This window comes from Dendrobates tinctorius, unplaced genomic scaffold (genome assembly GCF_039654945.1).
Source record: "Dendrobates tinctorius isolate UK_male_01 unplaced genomic scaffold, ASM3965494v1 ptg000081l, whole genome shotgun sequence".
Taxonomy (NCBI): domain Eukaryota; kingdom Metazoa; phylum Chordata; class Amphibia; order Anura; family Dendrobatidae; genus Dendrobates; species Dendrobates tinctorius.
In genome coordinates, this window is record NW_027361749.1 from 8,266,357 (window position 1) to 8,286,412 (window position 20,056).

At 44.8% G+C, this 20,056-nt stretch overlaps 1 protein-coding gene across 1 annotated transcript in view; it reads right to left on the reverse strand.

Annotated features, from left to right (window-relative positions):
• The window catches only part of LOC141096869 (maternal DNA replication licensing factor mcm3), a 76,149-nt gene that overhangs the window by 43,591 nt on the left and 12,502 nt on the right, over positions 1-20,056 (reverse strand). The window contains exons 3-9 of the mRNA XM_073583729.1: positions 13,940-14,148; positions 2,096-2,226; positions 1,764-2,002; positions 1,450-1,558; positions 1,222-1,375; positions 1,011-1,142; positions 14-222 (exon numbers count right to left, since the gene is read on the reverse strand). Of these exons, the coding sequence (XP_073439830.1) occupies positions 14-222; positions 1,011-1,142; positions 1,222-1,375; positions 1,450-1,558; positions 1,764-2,002; positions 2,096-2,226; positions 13,940-14,148 (1,183 nt within the window). The remainder of the gene's footprint in view (positions 1-13; positions 223-1,010; positions 1,143-1,221; positions 1,376-1,449; positions 1,559-1,763; positions 2,003-2,095; positions 2,227-13,939; positions 14,149-20,056) is intronic.

Here is a 20,056-nt window from a genome sequence, read left to right on the forward strand (position 1 = left end):
TATCAAAGCATACCCTTCCATAAACTGGATTGGCTGCAGCCAGAACACTGCACCGGGCATTTAATCTTGCTTGGATCCCAGCTTTCGCGATTGTCACCCGACCTTGCTCCATGACTTCATGTATAGCGGTCCTGTCCATGTCAGACATTTTGTCAAATTCATCAATACATACAACACCTCGGTCAGCAAGCACCATAGCACCAGCCTCAAGACGCCTCTCCCCTAACAAGAAAAGGTAGATCATTACACATGTGCAGTATACCTATAGCTAGACTTTAGCCCTATTATTCCACAAGTCAGGCTCCTTGCCAACAAGATTACGACTGTATGGACAAAAGTGCCTCTTGGCAGGTTGACCAATGGACACAAGGACTGGTGCTTCTTAGTCTGCAATATAGTAGAAGATGCGGGAAAAAAAAAAAAAAAAAAAAAAAAAAAAAAAAAAACGCAATTGCTTGCTCACCTAGTACGGTTGCGACTACAACACTAAAATACATTTGTTTTTATGAAATCAGCTGCTGCAGACCCTCAAATAATAGCCATTAGATACGTAAAGGGAGTTTCGGGATTCTCTTCAGCACGGCCGACGATACCAGTAATTTGGACCAAGGGTGTTCAGAAATTGATCCCGGAATCAAAGTTATAATAGCGGTTTGTCAGCATGTTTTGAAGCATACTACTTATCAGGACAAACCACACTGATTAAGTGAAATACATCAAAATCAGTTGACAAAAAACACCATTAAAACTCTTCGATCATGAGATCCATTTCTGATCACCCTTGGTTCAAATTACTGGTATTGTGAGAAATGCAGAGAAAAAGCCCTAAAACTCCTTTTTATCTATCTAATTAGCAAGCAATGTGTCTCCGTACATCTGTTCCTATTTGACACCCAACTGTATTTTAAATAAAAATAAAGTCTAAACCTGTGCTGATGCATCATGAATAGAAAGCATGCAAGGCTTTGACCTCAATACAGCGAGCATGCAAGAAAAGTCTTATAACTTGCCTGTTTCTTGATCAGTTGTAACGGCTGCTGTTAACCCTACTCCAGACGATCCCCTACCAGTGGTGGGAATGGCTCTTGGAGCGGTGTGCAACACATATCGGAGTAGTTGGGATTTGGCAACAGACGGGTCGCCTAGAAAATGCAATATATGCAACTGTACATGCCAATGAAGAAAGGTACACAATATATGGCAAGTTTAAATAGTCTTTACCTATGAGGAGAACATTAATATCTCCTCGTATACGAGTTCCATTTTCAAGCACCTTTTCATTTCCTCCAAGTAGCATACATAGAATGGCTTTCTTAATATACTCATGGCCATGAATACTTGGTGCCAATGACTTGCTTAACTGGTCAAAAATATCCTAATACGAGAATATGAAAATTAACATTTAGATAAAGAATCCATTGATTATTTTAAAGCCAGTTTAACCCTTACCTTCGAATGAACTTTGCAGAATTTCTTGATTTTGGCAACATCATTAGCTGAAAATGTTGGGGCAATTTCTTTGCTCATTGGTTTGATATTATTGGCCAATAATATAGTCCTAAACACAAGTCAGCAAACCAAAATGATTAACTGTAGATAAACATTTGTTACATTTTTGTTTAACCCAGATAAGTGTGGATTCATTCAGTGAATCTCTTCAAGAAACAGGAGTGTTTTAGAGTTTTTAGCAGTACAGGTGCTGCTGAATATTTATGAATATGGCAATGAAAAACAACACCGTAAATAAAAGTTATCCCTCATACCTGAATGTACCTGATGTGAATCCTCCCTGTTTGGATGGTAAACAGCGGTATACACCCACTATCTGGACTCGGTCGCCAGGTTTACATTTATCCACTAGATCATCATCTGCAATTATATCAATGGAGCGAGGAAGCTGCCCGGCAGGAGCTCTCTCTGGCATTTCTTGTATACTCAGAGTTTGGTGATCTCTGTATGTGCTCAGCCCATATTCCGTCTCAAGTGGATTGTTTTCTTCATCCTATGAGCATAGATTAGTAATCACTACACTTTCTACAAGAGATGGTTGAACAATAAGAAAAGATTACAGAAAACTAAACTTTATCATTCATACTTTGGTGGGGTAAATTGCAGTGGATGGAAACGCTTCAAGTGTTGTAAGATCAGTGTACTTTCTTTCCAGAGTCTTCTTTGTAGCTGGACAGTAATGTACACTTCTCATGACCTTAGGTCGTACCAAGGAACCTATTAAGAAGTCAGAGAAAAAGCAACTTAAAAGACAAAACACCAAGGTTACTTACTGGTACCATTTTTTTCCAGAACCCATGACAGCACATCTGAGAAATATACACCCACCAAGGACAGGAAACCTACTGAAATAAAAGGGCAGTACCTCTCCCCCACATCAGTTGGGTTACACAGCATGAGAGGACCTCCAATCAGATTATATACATGACAGACACTGGATCAAAAATAAATCACCCAATCTATAGTGCACACCTATATTGCAAGGAAAAAATAAGGAGGTGCGGTATACAGGTGTTGTCATGGGTTCTGAGAAAAAAAAAAAATAGCTACTGGTAATTAACCTTGGCATTTTCACCATCACCCATGACATTTCTGGAGAATTAAAACAACTTAGAGGGACCTTGCAGCACTCTTCTACCAAAGGTTAAGTCAGCAGAGGGGGATAGATTCAGTCTGTAGTGCCTAAAGAAAGTAGATGAGGACCAGGTAGCGGCCTTATAAGTCTGATCAATGGATACCTCCACTTCCTCTACCCAGGAGGTCCCCATGGCTCTTGTGGAGTGAGCCTTGAGGCCCTCAGGAACCAGAGGACCACTAGCAGAATAGGCTAAACTAATGGTGCCTCTGGTCCACCTTGAAATGGTACTTTTGGATACCCCATATCCCTTCCTGCTAACCTGAAAGGCTACAAACAGGGATTGGTCAGACAATATACTGTAATTGTGTTCTTCTAATATCCAAGATGTGAAATTTCTCCTCCCCTGGATTCCTGGGGTTGTTACAATAGGAAAGCAGGATAATTTCTTGAGTTCTAAGATACTTTAGGAAGGCAAGCCGGATCAGGTCTCAGTATAACCTTATCCTCATGTATCTGTACATATGGAGGGCTTATAGAAAAGGCCTGTATATCACTCATCCTGCAGGCTGAGGTCAGTGCTACCAATAGGATATAGTCTTAAGGGTAAGATATTTAGCCAACAAGTCCTGTAAGGGTTCAAATGGATCTTTGGTCAATGCTTCTAGTACTACATTTAGACCCCATGGGGGAATCATTGGGAATGATTGGGACTGGCCTGGACCTATCACAGGATTTTATAAATCTTAATACCCAGTTATTGGCTGCGAGATTACAATTGTACAAGGCACCCAAAGCTGACACCTGAACTTTGAGGCTACTAGTAGCTAATCCTAGTTCCAACTCCTTCTGGAAGAACACTAGGATGGGACCAAAAGGAGCTTTTTTCCTAAAGCTTCTCCTTAAAATTCTAGACATTTTCTCCAAGTCCTGATGTAAATCCTTGTTGTTCTAGGCTTCCTACCTTATAGTAAGGTGGGACCTAACCCTGGTTATATTAAAAAAAAAAAAAACAAAAAAAAAACCCACAACTGACTCAGTAATCCTTTTTCAAAAGTCACGCTGCTAGATGGAAGTCTTCACCTGAGTGTGGAATATTGGACCCCGAGTGAGGTGGTCTGGGATTTTCAGCAAGATCCATGGATCTGACAGACATTGCCTTCAGTAGGGAAAACCATGGTCTTTTTAGCCAGAAAGGTGCAATCAGAATCACTTTCACGTGATCCTCCCTGATCTTTCTCATGACTGCTGGAAACAGTTATTGGAGGGAAGGCATAACAATCCTAAAGTCCCAGTGGATCTGAAGGGCATCTAGCACATATGGGTTTTCCCTTGGGTTTAGTGAACAGGACTTTGCTGTTCTGTTTGTCAGCAAACAAGTTTATTTCAGGCCATCCACAAGAGTGAAAGATTCGCTGGAGCACCTGGGAGTTTAGTGTCCATTCTCAATGTTTCAGCTTAGGAAGACTGTCTTGGTGTTCTCTACCCCCTTTACGAGCAGCACTCTTAGGGACAAAAAGATGTTGCTCTGCCAGCTAGAGGAGACTGTTGCTTTCATGAGGGAGTGGGATCTTGTTCCCCCTTGGTGGTTGATATACGCCACCATAGCCCAGTGGTCCAACATGACTCAGACATGATGACCAAGGATAAAGGGGAGGAAGCCCTCTAGAGCTCTTCCTACAGCCCACAGTTCTTTTAGATTTGATGAGCGATTCTTCTCTAACAGTGACCAAGACCTCTGAATTGTATGATCCATCAGGTGTGCCACCCCCCAACACAAGTTGCTTTTGCCCTGTCTGCCCACAACAAGAGGGAGTTTGAGTTCCAAAGAAACTTCAACTTTCCCTTCTAAATGCCCTTTTAGCAATCTGAGTATACAGAATTTCTGGAGATGCCTTGTGTGGAGCCAGGCCCATCTGATCACAGCATTCCTAAAAAGGACATCACCTTCCTTAGGGTCATTTTTGGAAGGTCCATTGCTGCAGAGGTAAGGTTTACCACTTTGCGCACTTTGTCCTCTGGTAAGACAAGCCTGAAGCTCTGAATTTAGAGCAAGGCCCAAAAAAAGTCTGTATTCTTACTGGTTTTAGTCTTGATTTGAGCGTGTTCACCATCAAAGTCTAGATCTTCTAAGACAACTCTCACGTCCTTCCACTGTATTGTGCAGTGGTCTTTTGATCTCCCCACTATGAGGAAGTCATCTAGATAAGGGACAATAATTGTTCTGGATGCAAAGAAAAGCCATCATTTTGGCTTTCATCTTGAAGAACTCTAGGAGTCACCGACAACCCAAATAGAAGTGCCCTGATTCGGTAATGCTTGACCTCCCGTTGTACGTAAAGTGATACTCTTCGATATCTCTGATGGTCTGGATGAAATGGGATATGGGAATAAGCATCCATTATAACTGATGACTACCATGAAACAATTGTGATGAAGCAGTTTTATGGACGTATTTACGAATTCCATCTTGAAAGTGCGATATTTTTTATCCACCGATTGAGATTCTTCAGATTGACGATTGTCATGAATAAATATATATATTTTTTGTAATGAGGGGGAGGGATAAAGAAATCCCCTTTCTTTTTGTTCGTCCAGGATCTTGCACAGAACCTGCTTCTCTACCAGGCCCAAGATCTGTCGCTATGGCCAATTGTTTTTCAACTGACTTTCTGGTGGTGGCATTACAAAGTTTTGACAAGGCAGATGGTAAAACTATTTTCAGCCCTTCCCTTCCTATAATCCAGAACTCAGGTGCTGGAGATGTTCTCTGAGGCCTGGATGAAGAGGGAAAGCCTTCCCCTTACTACTAGCCTGGCGTCATTGTGAAGATGTTTTGGAAGCTGAAGAAGGACCAACGAACATGAATCCGGCCTCTTTCCTAGTTTTAAACTCCCACTTTCTCCTCTTCCCCGAAGGACATCTCCTATTAAAGGGGGTTTTACACATAGCGATATCGCTAGCAATATCGCTATAACGTCACCGATTTTGTGACATTATAGCGATATTGCTAGCAATATCACTGTGTGATACTTACCTCCGACTGGCTCCCCCACTGTGTCGCTGATCGCGCGAGATCGGCCGGCTCCATTTCTCGTCAGGCGCTTCCTGTGGCGCCGACGAGCGACGTGTGGAGGCGGGCGGGAGGACGTCTTCATCGCCGCGTCTGAAAGGTAAGTATCGTCCGCTGTATCGCTGCTGCATCGCTGTGAGATCTTCCTGTGTGGCAGCTCACTAGTGATCATTTAGCGATGCACCAGCGATCCTGACCGGGTCGTATCGTGGTCGGGATTGCTGGTGCATCGCTAAATGTAAAAGGGCCTTAAGTTTTTTCCTCCGAAATGAAGTCTTCCTTGAATCACTGATGAATCCGGGAAAGCCCTTCTTGCCAAGAGCCTTTTCCCCGAACAAAAATTGGCCATCACATGGTATCGATCACAGCTTATTTTTGAATGTAGATCTCCAGACAGCCTTGGAGTCACAAGGACAGTCTTGTGGCATTTGGAAATCCAGCTGACCTAGCTGCCAGCGAGTCTGCTAGGAATGCTGCAGCTCGATGTGTCTGCAGATGGTTGTCTGGTTTGACTGATATGAGCCTTTTTCTCCCACCTGAAGGAAAGCCCATCTACCTGCCCTTTCAACCGGTAGCCTAACAGGCAATGCTCTAAGTTCCCACAATGAGTATTTTGTGCTGCCTAGTTTTGCCAAGCAAGGCTATGTTTACACGTTGAGTTTTAGCTGCAGTTTTTCTTTGCAGGCAAAACCTGCTCTCTTGGCATTAAAGAAGCTTCTCACAAAAAGCCAGATTACTTACCGGTAATGCTCTTTTAATGAGTCCACGACAGCACCCACTTGGAGAGAGGGATCCGCCCATAGGAACAGGAAACTTACAGAGATAAAAGAGGGCGGTCCGCCTCTCCTCCTTAGTTGGATTTCAGAGTACCCGGAGGACCGCCAATTATTAGGCTATTTCAATATTTTAGTTTATCAATTTTTATATCTAAGGAGGAGAATATATATTATGTTAACTTCTAGGGAGGGTAGTGAACAGGTGCTGTCGTGGACTCATTAAAAAAGAGCATTACCGGTAAGTAATCCGGCTTTTTACCCTTCGCCACGACAGCACCCACTTGGAGAGACTTTCAGAGACATTCACCTAGGAGGGACCACCGTGCCGAGGACCACTCTACCAAAGGCTAGGTCAGATGAGCATGATAAATCAAGCCTATAGTGGTTATAAAAGGTAGAGGGCGTTGACCAAGTTGCGGCCTTACATATAGACTCGATTGCGACATCTCCCCTCTCTGCCCATGAGGAAGCCATAGCTCTGGCGGAATGTGCCCTGATACCCTCCGGAGGATCTTCATTTCTCGTGGAGTATGCCAGACCGTTTGCATCTCTGATCCGAGACAGGGTACCCCTTGTGACCTCATATCCTTTCCTTTGGCCCTGGAAGGAAATAAACAGAGCCCTACTCTTCCTCCAGCTGCTAGACCTCTCGATGTATTGTAATACTGCTCTTCTAACGTCTAGTGTATAGAATTTTTCTTACTCTGGAGTAGAAGGGTTACTAAAAAATGAAGGAAGGTGGATCTCTTGCGACCTATGAAACTTCCCCGCTACTTTTGGTAGGTATGCGGGGTCTGGTTTTAATATTAGCTGATCCTGGAATGTTAACAGGAAAGGGGGTTCTATTGAGAGTGCTAGTATGTTGCTGACTCTTCAGGCTGAAGTTAGTGCAACTAGTAGTACTGTCTTGAGAGATGGGTGCTTAAGGGATATTGAGTCCAACGGTTCAAAGGGGGACGTGTTAGGGCATCTAGTACCGAATTCAAGTCCCAAGGAGGAACTCTGGGTATGTGTACTGGTTCGCTCCGCTCACAGGCCGAGATGAATCTGGCTATCCATCTATTGCCTGCCACGTTATAACTATAGAGGGCCCCCAGAGCAGACACTTGGACTTTTAACAGATAGTCCTAGATCTTTCCCTTTTTGCAGAAACTCTAGGATCGGTGTTATCGGAATTTCTATAGAGTCGGGAGCTGTGTGAAACTCTAGGAACTTCCTCCATACTCTGGTGTAAATTTTTGTAGTAGCCAATTTTCGACTCTGCAAGAGAGTATTGACTAACCCTTCCGTGAACCCCCTTGCTCTCAACATTTCCCTTTCAAGTTCCAAGCCGTCAAGTGGAGATTGTCCACTTGAGGATGGAAGAACGGCCCCTGAGAGAGGAGCTTGGGGGTTGAAGGAAGCACCCAAGGGTCTGTCACTGACATTGCTTGCAGGCATGAAAACCATGGCCTCCTGGGCCAAAATGGCGCTGTTAAGATTCGTGCCTTCTCTGCCCTGATCTTCCTGATGACCTGCGGTAGTAGTATGATTGGGGGAAATGCATATGAGAGTTTGAACTGCCATGAGGCTTGGAGGGCATCTAGAATTTCCAGATAGTCTGTCACGTTCAGAGAGGCGAACCTTCGCACCCGTCTTTTTTCTGGTGGCAAAAAGATCTATTTGGGGAAGACCCCATAATGACACAATGCGGGTGAATATTTGCCGGCTCAGGCACCACTCTCCTTGCCGTATTGTATGGCGGCTTAGAAAGTCTGGTCCGAATTGTCTCTTCCTCTTATGTGGAGAGCCGAGAGACAAAAATTGTTTTTCGGCTAAGGATAAGATCTTTTTTGCGGAAGACATTAAGCCGACTGATCGAGTTCCACCTTGCCTGTTCAGCTATGCGACCACTGTGGTGTTGTCTGAAAGGATTCTCACGTGTTCTCCTTTTAACTGCGGAAGAAAATGATATAATGCATGAAAAACCGCATTTAGTTCTTTTAAGTTTGAAGAATCCTGTTCCTCGCTTATATCCCACAGGCCTTGGGAGAAGGCTCCTCCCATATGAGCCCCCCATCCTGTGGGGCTGGTGTCGGTAGTAATTATACGGGAAGGCGTTATCACCCATGGTTCTCCTCCCGATAGATTATCATCCTCTAACCACCATGCTAGGGAAGTTAGGATAGTCTGGGATAAAGTAATTTTCTTTGCCAGATTCCCTCGGTCATGGGTTTCTTCTGAGAGAATCTGATGTTGAAGCTCCCTAGTGTGGAACTGGGCCCACTGAACTGCCAGGATGCAGGAAGTAAGGGACGCCAGGAGAGACACTGCATCCCTCTAGGACATACATGGTCTGTCTATTGCTAACCTGATCATTTTGATCCTTGCAATTTTTACCTGTGGCAGTATGCATTTTTGGCTTATGGCATCTAGTTGAAGACCCAGGAAGGACTGGACGGACTGTGGCTCGATTCTGGACTTCTTGAAGTTTATTATCCATCCTAGAGCCTGTAGAGACAAGATTGCATCAGTAACTCGTCTATTACATTGTCGAGTTGAGTTCCCTATTAAAAAGTCATCCAGATAGGGTATTATCAATGTGTCCTTCCGGCGTAAGAAGGCCATCACTTCCAGCATCACCTTTGTAAAGACTCGTGGTGCGATGGAAAGGCCGACTGGCATGGCTGTGAACTGGAGATAGTGTATGGTGCCATCGAGGGAGACCGCCACTCTGAGGTATTTCTGATACCTGTAATGGATGGGAAGATGATAAGCATCTTTCAGATCCAAGCCTGCCATCATACAATTGGGGAAGAGGAGCTTAATTGTAGATCTAATAGATTCCATCTTAAATTTATGATTTTTTATAAATGTATTTAGCTTCCTCAGGTTGATTATAGTCCTGAATGAGCCATCTGGTTTAGGTACCAGAAAAAGAGGGGAGTAAAATCCTCTCCCTTCCTCTCCTTTAGGCACATGGACCAATACTTTTTTGTCCAGCAGACTAATAATCTCAGTTTCTAGGACCCGCTGTTGGATTGGAGAGCTGAGAGAGGTTATGATAACTGAGTTACGGGGAATGTGGTGGAACTCTATTTTTAACCCCTCTCTAACAATGTCCAGAACCTAAGGGCTGGCTATGATTTTTTCCCATTCCCGAAGGAAAAATTTTAATCTTCCTCCTACTGGAGGGACTGGCTCCTTAGCTCCTGTCTCGGCGGAAGGAGGATCCTTTAAACATGGCACCTTTGCACTTTTCCTCCTTCGTGGCCCAGCGATTTTGATTTTCCGCTGGACTTCCTCTGCCAAATGGTCATCTCCTAAGCATCCTCCTATAGAATGGGAGAGAGGGGTTAGGGAAGCTTTTTTCCTTTCCTTTGCCTTGGTAAGGATTTCATCTAAAGTTTTTCCAAACAAAAACTCACCTTCACAAGGAATAGCACAAAGCTTTGCCTTGGATTGGATATCACCTCTCCAGCTTTTAAGCCACAGGCTACGCCTGGCGTTAGTAAGTAAGCCTGCTGTCCTTGCTGCCAAACGTAATGAATCAGCAGAAGCATCCGCTATATACGCAGCCGCGCCACGGATCAAGGGAATAGCGGCTCGTAGTTTGTCTCTGGAGATTTTTTGGTCTATCTGCTGATCTAGTTGATCAATCCAGACCAGCATAGAACGAGCTGTGCAAGTACTAGCTATTGCCGGTTTAAACGTGCCGGTAGCTGCCTCCCATGCCCTTTTTTAGTGAGGCATCAGCTTTATGGTCAAGTGGGTCTTTAAGAACCCCTGCGTCCTCCACCGTTAGGGCCGATTGTTTTGAGGTGGAGGCGACCGCCGCGTCCACTTTCGGGACTTTAAACCATGTTGACAATTCCTCGTCATTGAAGGGGTACCTACTTTTTGAGGCAGAGGGAAGATAACCTCTCTGTTCCTGCTTCTCCCATTACTTCTTAACCAGGGCTTTTATGGCTGGTATAACAGGAAAGGCTCTCCTCTTCCTGTTAGTCCTGCAAACATAATTTCTTGTGTTGTTTGCAGCTCCCTTGTCTCTGTGCACCCCATGGTGTTCCTCACGGATTTAACCAAGTTGTCCATGTTCTCTAAGGGGAAACACGAACGCCCCTCCATATCTGAGGAAGATGATGATGTGGATGCGTTGGAACTATCAGAGACTATTGCTTCGTCCTCATCAGATTCTAAGCTAACCGCAGTTGGTCTGTTAGTCTTAGTACTTATGGGTGAACTGCTAGACTGGGTTAGGGCCTGTAACTCTTCCCTTACTGTGGCCCTTATGTCTGTGACTGATGTTGATGCTTGTTTTGCTGTTTCATTAATGCATTTTTTGCATAGCCTTTTTGTGTAAGAGTCCGGTAGGCAACGTCTACAAAGGGCACACTTTTTTTATTTCTCTTTTTTCTTAGCCTGAGGTGGAGACGTAGCGAAGGAGAGAGGGAGAAAGAGAAAAGTATTTATCAGCTTGATAAGCAGAGAGTCGTCCACTCACCCAGAGAAGCTGTAGGTACCGGATCAGGAGGCTGAGAAGGCGGCTTGTTGGTGTGGCTTCTGTCCGAGGAAACTCTGCGTGAGTGATCCTTGGATGCCACTGTATCACCTGCCTGGGGATTCATGACTTGTCCTGGGGAAGACATGCTTGCACGCAATACTCACATCCCCGGGGTTTTTTGTAAGCCCCTTCATCACACCGGTACCTTCCCCTCCAGGTGCGCCTGCTTGTCTTAGGCGCGGCTAATTAGTATGCGTCCAGCCTGGTATACAGCCGCCGGGCCGCGCTGTAAATTAACATTGTCCCTTCTTTTTTTTGCTAGGAGGGAGCAGGGAGCGCTCCTACATGCCCGCGCGTGGTCTTGCAATACTTCCCCTGGAGCCACGTGTGCGCCCTGCACTGAGGAACCTCTGGTAACCCGGAAGTTCCTCCTTACCATTTCCTGTCGGCGCTGCATGTGCGTCCCCTCCAGATGCTGAAGCCTTTAGGAACGCTGGAGGCTACCTCAATCTCCTCCTCCGACACGGACCGGGATGGTTCCGCCAAAATCCCGGTGGCGTGTAACTCTGCAGGGGAACCTCGGTCTACCTCACCCAGACCCGGCGTTTCTGCCCGCGCTGCTGCGGCATCAGTCGAGGAGGGAGCCGGATCACAGCAGTCCCCTGTCGCTGCTTCTGGACCAGAACCCCTGCCGTTCCCGCAGAGACTGCACAGGCAGTTCTCCTTGGCCCAGGTATGTTCTGTAGGTGAATCCTGCAGTTTTCCATAGGAACAGGAAACCAACTAAGGAGGAGAGGTGGATCACCCTCTTTTATCTCTGTAGGTTTCCTGTTCCTATGGGCGGATCCCTCTCTCCAAGTTGGTGCTGTCGTGGTGAAGGGTAAAAAGCAGATTTTGCTGTGCATTTGCTTGCTGCTAAAGTTTCGTGCCCCCCAAAAAAATCACGATGCAGCTTCCTTAAGGTTTTTGCACCAAAAATGCTGCAAAACCTGTTCCCTTCATATATGCATTTACTCATTGTCCTGAAATTGCATAGTTTTTGCTGGTAAAGTAAAATGCAACTTAAAATTTGTTTCCCCTTTTTCCTTATAGATTGTAAGCTTGTGAGCAGGGCCCTCATTCCTCTTCTGTCTTCTCTTCTGTATCTGTTTTGATCTATGTGTTTATTGCTATGCTGTAATGTCTATTGTCTGTACAAGTCCCCTCTATAATGAAAAGTGCTGCGGAATGTTGGCGCTATTATTAACAGCAAAAATGCAACGTGTTAACATAGCCCAAAAGTGCCAAAGAAAATGGCTTTTTTATGCTGTGCAAACTGACTTGTTGTGTTTTTTGAAAGCTGCAATATGTCAGTTTCTATTGCAGGAAATAATTTGTGGATTTTCCCCATTGTGGTAGATCGACTCACTCGGTTACACACAGAACACTGCGCCTTTAAGGATGCACTTGGTTCATTAGTACAGCATAAACCAAGGTCCCAAGTACGAAAATAAATATGGCACTGAGCAAAAAACGGTAGCACTTTGTGCAGTCCTTGCACTAATTGGGGGGGGGGGGAGGAGATCAGCCCTCACAGGGTTATCAATGTCCTTACACAAACACTCTTGTGGAGTGTTCCTCTCCAGGCCCTCAACAGCCCCAACTAACCCCTGGAGTTCAGCCACGGAAAAGCCAGACCATGTGACTTGCCATCATGTGACTGATCACATGATCCTTACATCACACAGGTCCTGTAAGACACTGCAGGGCAGATACGTGGACCTCCTCCCTCCTGTTCTATGGACGTCCACTAAAACCAGCCCATACTATAACTTTCAATAAATTGACCCAACAAGTAGTGTGTTGGAGGAAAATATTCTGGTTTTACATAACGGACGCCAACATGCGCAGTGACTCGTATCTCCCCTCCATCACTTCACCAGTGACTGTCACACCATAGATTTGAATAAGATTTTAGTGTACTTCTGCAATGTAAATGCACTAAAACCACATGTAATCCACACATGTCTATAAGTAAAGCTGAGAAACAAGAATTATGCAAAACAAACCAGTTTTATGTAAAACATGACAAAAAAAAGTGCAGAAAAAAAATGTACATAAAAGAAACACTTAAAAAACGCAAGCAACTTCAGCCAATTGGTGCCAAAATACTGCTGAAAATCTGCATCATCAAAACTGCACCACATACTCTGAGGGAATGTAGCCTTAGTCAGACCTAACACCTGCTGGTTAATAAGAATCACCATTCACTACTGCAATAAAATTATTGGTGCTCAATACTCATTACAAAGTTTTGACTAACTGAAATCACAACCAAAAACGAACAGATGCCAGACATTCTTTGAAGATTCAGTTAATTACTGTTTGTGAATTAAGTTTAAAAAAAAAAATCTAGTTATACATAGTTGAGTGATAAAATCAGCATCTGTGTATTTTAAGTTATCAACGCGGATGGATAAGTAACTACTACTGACAGGGAACCTGACGGGTCTCCCACGCCCTCCAACCCACCAGCACTTGTATATTCCTTTAGAAATACCCTAACTGGCCCCTTATGCTGTTTGACACAAACACGTATTTAAAAGAAGTCTTTCAGTCAGTTTTAATATGCCAATTAACCTTTTGAATAGTTGATAAGGTTTCCCTAGACAAATCACCAGACTTCTAGCCCATGTTATCACGCCCATGGAGGTATGATAACATGTTGAGTGGGACAACTAGTCTGGTGAAACCAACGCCTATCGACTAGTCAAAAAGTTAATTCACATATTAAAAACAGAATGTAAAAACACTTTTTAAACATCTGTTTGTGTCAAACCATATGAAAAGGCTTGTTAGACAGGGTATTTATGAAGGAACATGTAAAAGCTGGGGGAGTTGGAGGGCATGGGGGGGGGGACCGGTCGTGTTCCCCCTAACTATACAGTGCTGCTCCATGTACAGTATAAAGATGACGTTCTACCAGTCACTGAACTGCACTCATGATAAATGTATATCCACAATAAAAGATAAAAAATATTTACATTTTGTAACAATTCCTTCTACACAGACCAGATTTCCCAGGAAACCTGCTATCAGAGTGCGAGGTGATACATGCTTTGAGCCAAAACTGCCTTCAAACCCAACGCTGAATTCCTCAAACTGCTTGGCATACGTAGCATCAATGGAAGCCACCAAATCCTTTAGCGCTCTTTGAAAAGCAATAACCTCCAGAAAGGCATTACTCAGCAATCTGCAATGAAATAATTCAGTTAATTACAAAGCCCCAAAGAAACTGTTAACATCAATATTCATGTTTACTTCCACATATCTGGTCCTTGTAGCTTTACTGATGCAGTAATTAAGCACAGCAGTCAGATGTGCACTAACAAACCATCGGAAACTGATACACACATTCAATGTTCACTCTAGGACTTCTAGGCGTTTGTTACTAGTGAGCAGGGAAGGTAACGGTAAGTCATCATCTGACCTAGTAATTCAATCAGGTTATTGTGGTAAGTGTGTCTTTTTTTTTAGAAATTGTTGCGAGTTTGTTTATTTTTTTTGCCAAGTGATCATTCGCCAATAGCCATTATGTATGGGGGCCATAAAGGTGTAAGTGTCAGCATCATTTATAACCTAGAGCAGTGGAAGCATTAATGCTAGAATTGTTTGGTCTAGTGTAGAGAAGAGTTTAAAGGGGTTGTCAAATAAGGACAACTTAGGGGATAACATATGGATTGGTTATGTTTCAGAGGTTGGAGCCCCAATCAGCAGAATGTGGAACTTTGATTACGGTTAGAACGGATTGACAGCTGCTCAGTTCATTCACTATAAGACTAACGACCGCTGTGCTCGGATTTTCCCCAGCAGCCCTCCAGCTCCATTTTTGAAAGGGGATAAAAGTTCACTGTTCTGCTGATCAATGTAGGATCCAGTGGTCAAACACCCAATCAGCAAGTTATTACGTCTATTGAGTGGATAGGTGATCACTTGTTTTAACCAATCCATTTAAATAGAATCTGTCAGCTGGTTTTTACCATGTAATCTGAGAGCACCATGATGTAGGAGCAGAGACCCCGTCCAGCAATGCACCACTTACTAGGCTGCATTTTGCCGTTTCAATACAATCAGTGTTTTATCAGTAGGAGATCATCATTACAGGACAAAATAGAACCTGCATCCTAGTCCAACCACACCCTCAACACAATTTAGCAGCCCTCTGTCACTATACAATGTACACAGAAATATGGGGTGGGGGAGTGTTACACACTGCTCAACAACTGAGCTCTGCAGCAAGGAAAACAGTGACAATCGTAACTGCTGCACCCAGTAAACTAAGTGATACATTGCTGGAATCAGGGTCTCAGACCCCCACCTCAAGCTGCTTTAAGGTTGCATTGCAAACACCTTTAAGGTTAGTATCATGGTGGTGGTCTGGAGCAGTGAGTTACTATACCTGCTAGAGAATAGAAGTTAAGAGTTTGGAGTATGAATCCATAGTGATCTAAGAGCAGACAAATGTCATAATGTTAAGAGTCCGTGAAATGACACCTGTTGATCTATCTCTAAATGCCCAACATTGCAGCAAGCTGACAAAAGGCTGCTAACAATAATTACTACATGACTTATTACTGTCCTATTCATATGTAATTTTAAGGTCTCTGATGGAGCTTTTCCTCCTGCACTGACCAGAAAGTTGCGGACATGAGGCTGATTGCTCCCGTAAGCTTAGAATGAACAGAGCACGCATCCTGTAGCTGCTGAAGCGGTGTAGTAGTTCTGAAAATATTTAAAATTTATGAAGGGCTATGCACCAAAATTTTGGCACTGAAGAGTATGATTTTTTTTTTGTACAAGCCATACTTGGGGGGGGGGGGGGGGGGGGGGGTGCGGGTTTCAGGAGTGAGACTTTTAACACGATACTCAGTTTCAGAGGACACAGCACAGGGCCACCTGTTGTCTTGCCTATTTAACCTATTTATTAGCCCGAAGATTGGCTTACGCTTTAGGCCAGGATCACACATGCGAGGAATACGGCCGAGTCTCGCATGTTAATACGCGGCACTGCTGTCTGCACTTGGGAGCGGAGCATGCGGGTATTAACGTGCGAGACTCGGCCGTGTTTCTCGCATGTATGATCCTGGCCGTAGTGCAAATCTAGCTTTCCCTTCTCCTACTGTTTCCTCACCCATCCCTTGTAGATTGTGAGCTCTCGAGGGCAGGGTCCTCTCTCCTCGGTGACTTGTTTTGTTCAAGATTATTGTACTTGCTTTTTATGATGTATACCCATTTTCGCGTGAATCTGTCACCTATTTTTTTTTTCTTACTATAAGATGTGGCCACCGCCATCAGGGGCTTATCTACAGCATTCTGTAAAGCTGTAGATAAGCCCCCGATGTAACCTGAAAGAAGAAAGACGAGTTATATTATACTCACCCAGGGGCGGTCCGGATCCGATGGGTGTCGCGGTCCGGTCCCACGCCTCCCATCTTCTAGCGATGACGTCCTCTTATTTGCTTCCCGTCATGGCTCTGGCGCACTGCTCTGCCCTGTTGAGGCCAGAGAAGAGTACTGCAGTGCGCAGGTGGCGGGAAAGGTCAAAGAGGTCCGGCGCCTTTGCACTGCAGTACTCGGCCCTCAACAGGGCAGAGCAGTGCGCCTGCGCCACGACGGGAAGCAAAGAAGAGGACGTCATCACTAGAAGATGGGAGGCGCTGGACCGTGACACCCAACGGACCCGGACCGCCCCTGGGTGAGTATAATCTAGTTCGTTTTTCTTCTCTTTCAGGTTACCTCAGGGGCTTATCTACAGCATTAGAGAATGCTGTAGATAAGACCCTGATGGTGGTGGCTGCAGCTTATAGTCGAAAAAATAGGTGACAGATTCCCTTTAAACACCTCCTTACCAAAAGTATTATTGTAATAATTGAGATGCCAAGAGCCCACCAGTACGATGAATGCGAGTCCACTGCTCAGCTATATGAAAATATTACATTACTCTCATTAACGAATTTGCCTATGCTTCTAATAAACAAATAGGGTTGTTTGTTAAATGAGTGGTGTGTATTGTGCCAACTATTGTTCACAGAGGGGTGTGGGGTTGACCACTGCACAGAGGCTCACTGGGGGATTCACCTGTTCCCCCCCATGTGCCAGTTCAACCTTTAGTGTAAATGTTTATTTAGAAGGATTATGGGTTTAGGGAATATTCCTGGCCCAATGTAAGCATTCTCCTGTTGCCTCTGATGACAAATGTCTGCATCCATGAAGTCTTCCGTACAAGTCAGGCTGCCAAGGTCACATTGTCGGCACATGACTCAATTGAATAGGTGAGAAAGACAGTTTCTTACCGGTAACGAGATTTCTCAGAGCCCATGACAGCACCACGGAGAGAGGGGGATCCACCCTTCAGGGACAGAAAACCTAAAGATAAAATGGCGGCACCTCTCCCTCGCATCAGTTGGTTTACACAGCATAGGAGGATCTCCATGTTAATGAGAACAATTATACATCTTTATCATACTGCTTATCCGAAAACCCGCAAAGTCTATACATCAATCACACCATAAACAGTGAAAGCATGCTCACGCACATGTGACAGGAGGGAATAAACTGGTGCCGTCATGGGCTCTGAGAAATCCCGTTACCAGTAAGTAATGGCCTTTCTCCTTCCCCTATGACAGCACCACGGAAAGAATTACAGAGAGTTGTAGCTTAGAGAGGGACCACAGCCTGAAGAACCCTTCTCCTGAAGGTTAGGTCAGAAAAAGACTAGGTCCAGCCGATAGCGCTTGAGAAGGGTAGAATGTGATGAGCAAGTGACAGCCTTACAGATCTGCGCTATTGATACCTCTTTCTGACCTTTCTGCCCAGGAGGTTGCCACCACTCTTTTAGAATGAGCTCTCAGACCCTCCGGGACGATATTCCCACTAAATGAGTAATCCAAAGCTATTGCATCTTTTATCCATCTTGCCAAGGTACTTTTGGAGGCCCTGAGTCCCTTCCTAGGCCCCTGAAAGCATACAGAGATCCTGCCTTCACCCCTGGGTGGACTCCAGGTACTGAACCAAACATCTTCTAACATCTAAGGTGTGGAATTTTTCTTCCACCATATTCTTGGGGTTAGAACAAAAGGAAGGAAAGACTACCTCTTGGGATCTGTGGAATCAAGATGCTACCTTGGGTAAGTAAGCAGGGTCAGGTCTTAAAATAACCCTATCCTCTAGGATTTTAGTGATGAGAGGGCCTACAGATAAGGCCTGTATGTCGCTTACCCTCCAGGCTGATGTTAAAGCCACAAAGAGGACCATTTTAAGTGACAGGACCTTGACAGGGACCTAATCCATAGGTTCAAATGAAGGACCCGTTAGGGCTGATGGGACTAGATTTAGATCCCATGGCGCTAATTTCGGTCTATCAATGCCCTAGATTTTGCAGAGGCTTTAATAAATCACGCTACCCAAGGATTGCCTGCAATGTCTTGATTATATAGGGCCCTTAGGGCTGCCACCTGGACTTTTAGGTGCTGGTTGCCAAGCTTCGATACAACCCATTCTGCAGAAATTCCTGGATTGTCGTAATTGAAACCCCATCCTGAATTCTCACCCCTGAGGTGGATAGGAATTTCCTACAGGTTTTGCCATAAGCTCTCATGGTGACAATTTTCCTATTCTTTAGCAGGGAGGAGACCAAAATTGGTGAAAACCCTCTATCCCTCAACAGCGCCCTTTCAAATTCCATACTGTCAAATCTAGGTTCGCTGCCTGAGGATGGAACACCAGTCCCTGAAATAGAAGGTCCGGTAATACCGGTAGAGCCCAAGGATCAGTGAGACATCATCCACAGCCAGGAGAACCAATTTCATCTTGGCCAAAATGGGGCTAACAGTATTATTCTCACATTGTCCTCCATGATCTTCCTTAGGACCACTGGAATGAGAACAACCAGTGGAAAGGCATATGCCAGGCTCTGATTCCACAGAATCATAAAGGCGTCTAAAGCCTGAGGGTCCCCTCTGGACTTCAGGGAGCAAAAAGACTACCTTTTTGTTGTTGATATTGGCAAAAAGATTTATGACCGGGAGGCCCCACATTTCCACAATCTGTTTGAAAACAGACTCGTTCAGAGCCTACTCACCCTGTCTTAATAGAGAGCAGCTCAAAAAGTCTGCCCTGCGATTCTCTACACCCCGAATGTGTAGTGCCGACAGGGATAGGAGATTGCTTTTTGCCAACCTGAAAATCTGGGACGTTATGTTTATTAGGGCCCGTGACCTCGTTCCCCCCTGATGGTTTCGATAGGCCACTACCACCTGATTGTCCGAACATATTCGTACACAACCTTGCAGGGTATCCAGGAATCCTAACAAGGCATAACTCAATGCCAATAGCTCCTCTTGGTTGGAGGATACCTTGAGCTCCTGGCCTTTCCAAATCCCCTGAGTAACCTTGTCACCCAGGTGAGCCCCCCATCCAGTGGAGCCTGCGTCCATGGTAACTACTCAGGACACTTGTTACCCAAGCGACCCCTTTGTCCTGATTGCTCATATCTCCCCACCAACTTAGGAAACTTATAGTAGCCAAAGAGCCATGCGTCCCTCTAAGTGACCTTTTAATGATGCTTCGTTCCTTAAAATCTCCCACTGGAGGTCCCTGGTGTGTATCTGGACCCACCAAACTATGTCAAACAAGCGGTAATGGAACCTAGCAGGAACATGGCCTCTCTCAAAGTGATGGATGAGCTCTGTGAGGCTCTTGATACCCGATCTATAATCTTCCCCCTTTTCTCTACTGTGAGGCGCCACTTTTTCTTCCGAGAGTCCAATATTATTCCTAGAAACGCTTGTACAGTCTTTGGCTTGAGCCTTGACTTTCAGGTTTAGAAGCCAGTCCAGGTTTACAAAGGTAGTCATTACTCTGCTTAGCTGTTCTCTGCAGAGGTGAGCTGAGTCGCCCATTACCAGAAAGTCATCCAAATAAGGGACTATCAAAATGTCCTGTTCTCTCAGGTGTGCCATAGTCTCCACCACTAATTTAGTAAATACCCGAGGGGCTATTGATAACCCAAAAGGGAAGGGCCTTGTGCTGTAAACATTATTTCTCCTTTTATGGAGACCGCTACTCTGAGGAACTTCACAGTCTTTGTGTATAGGGACATG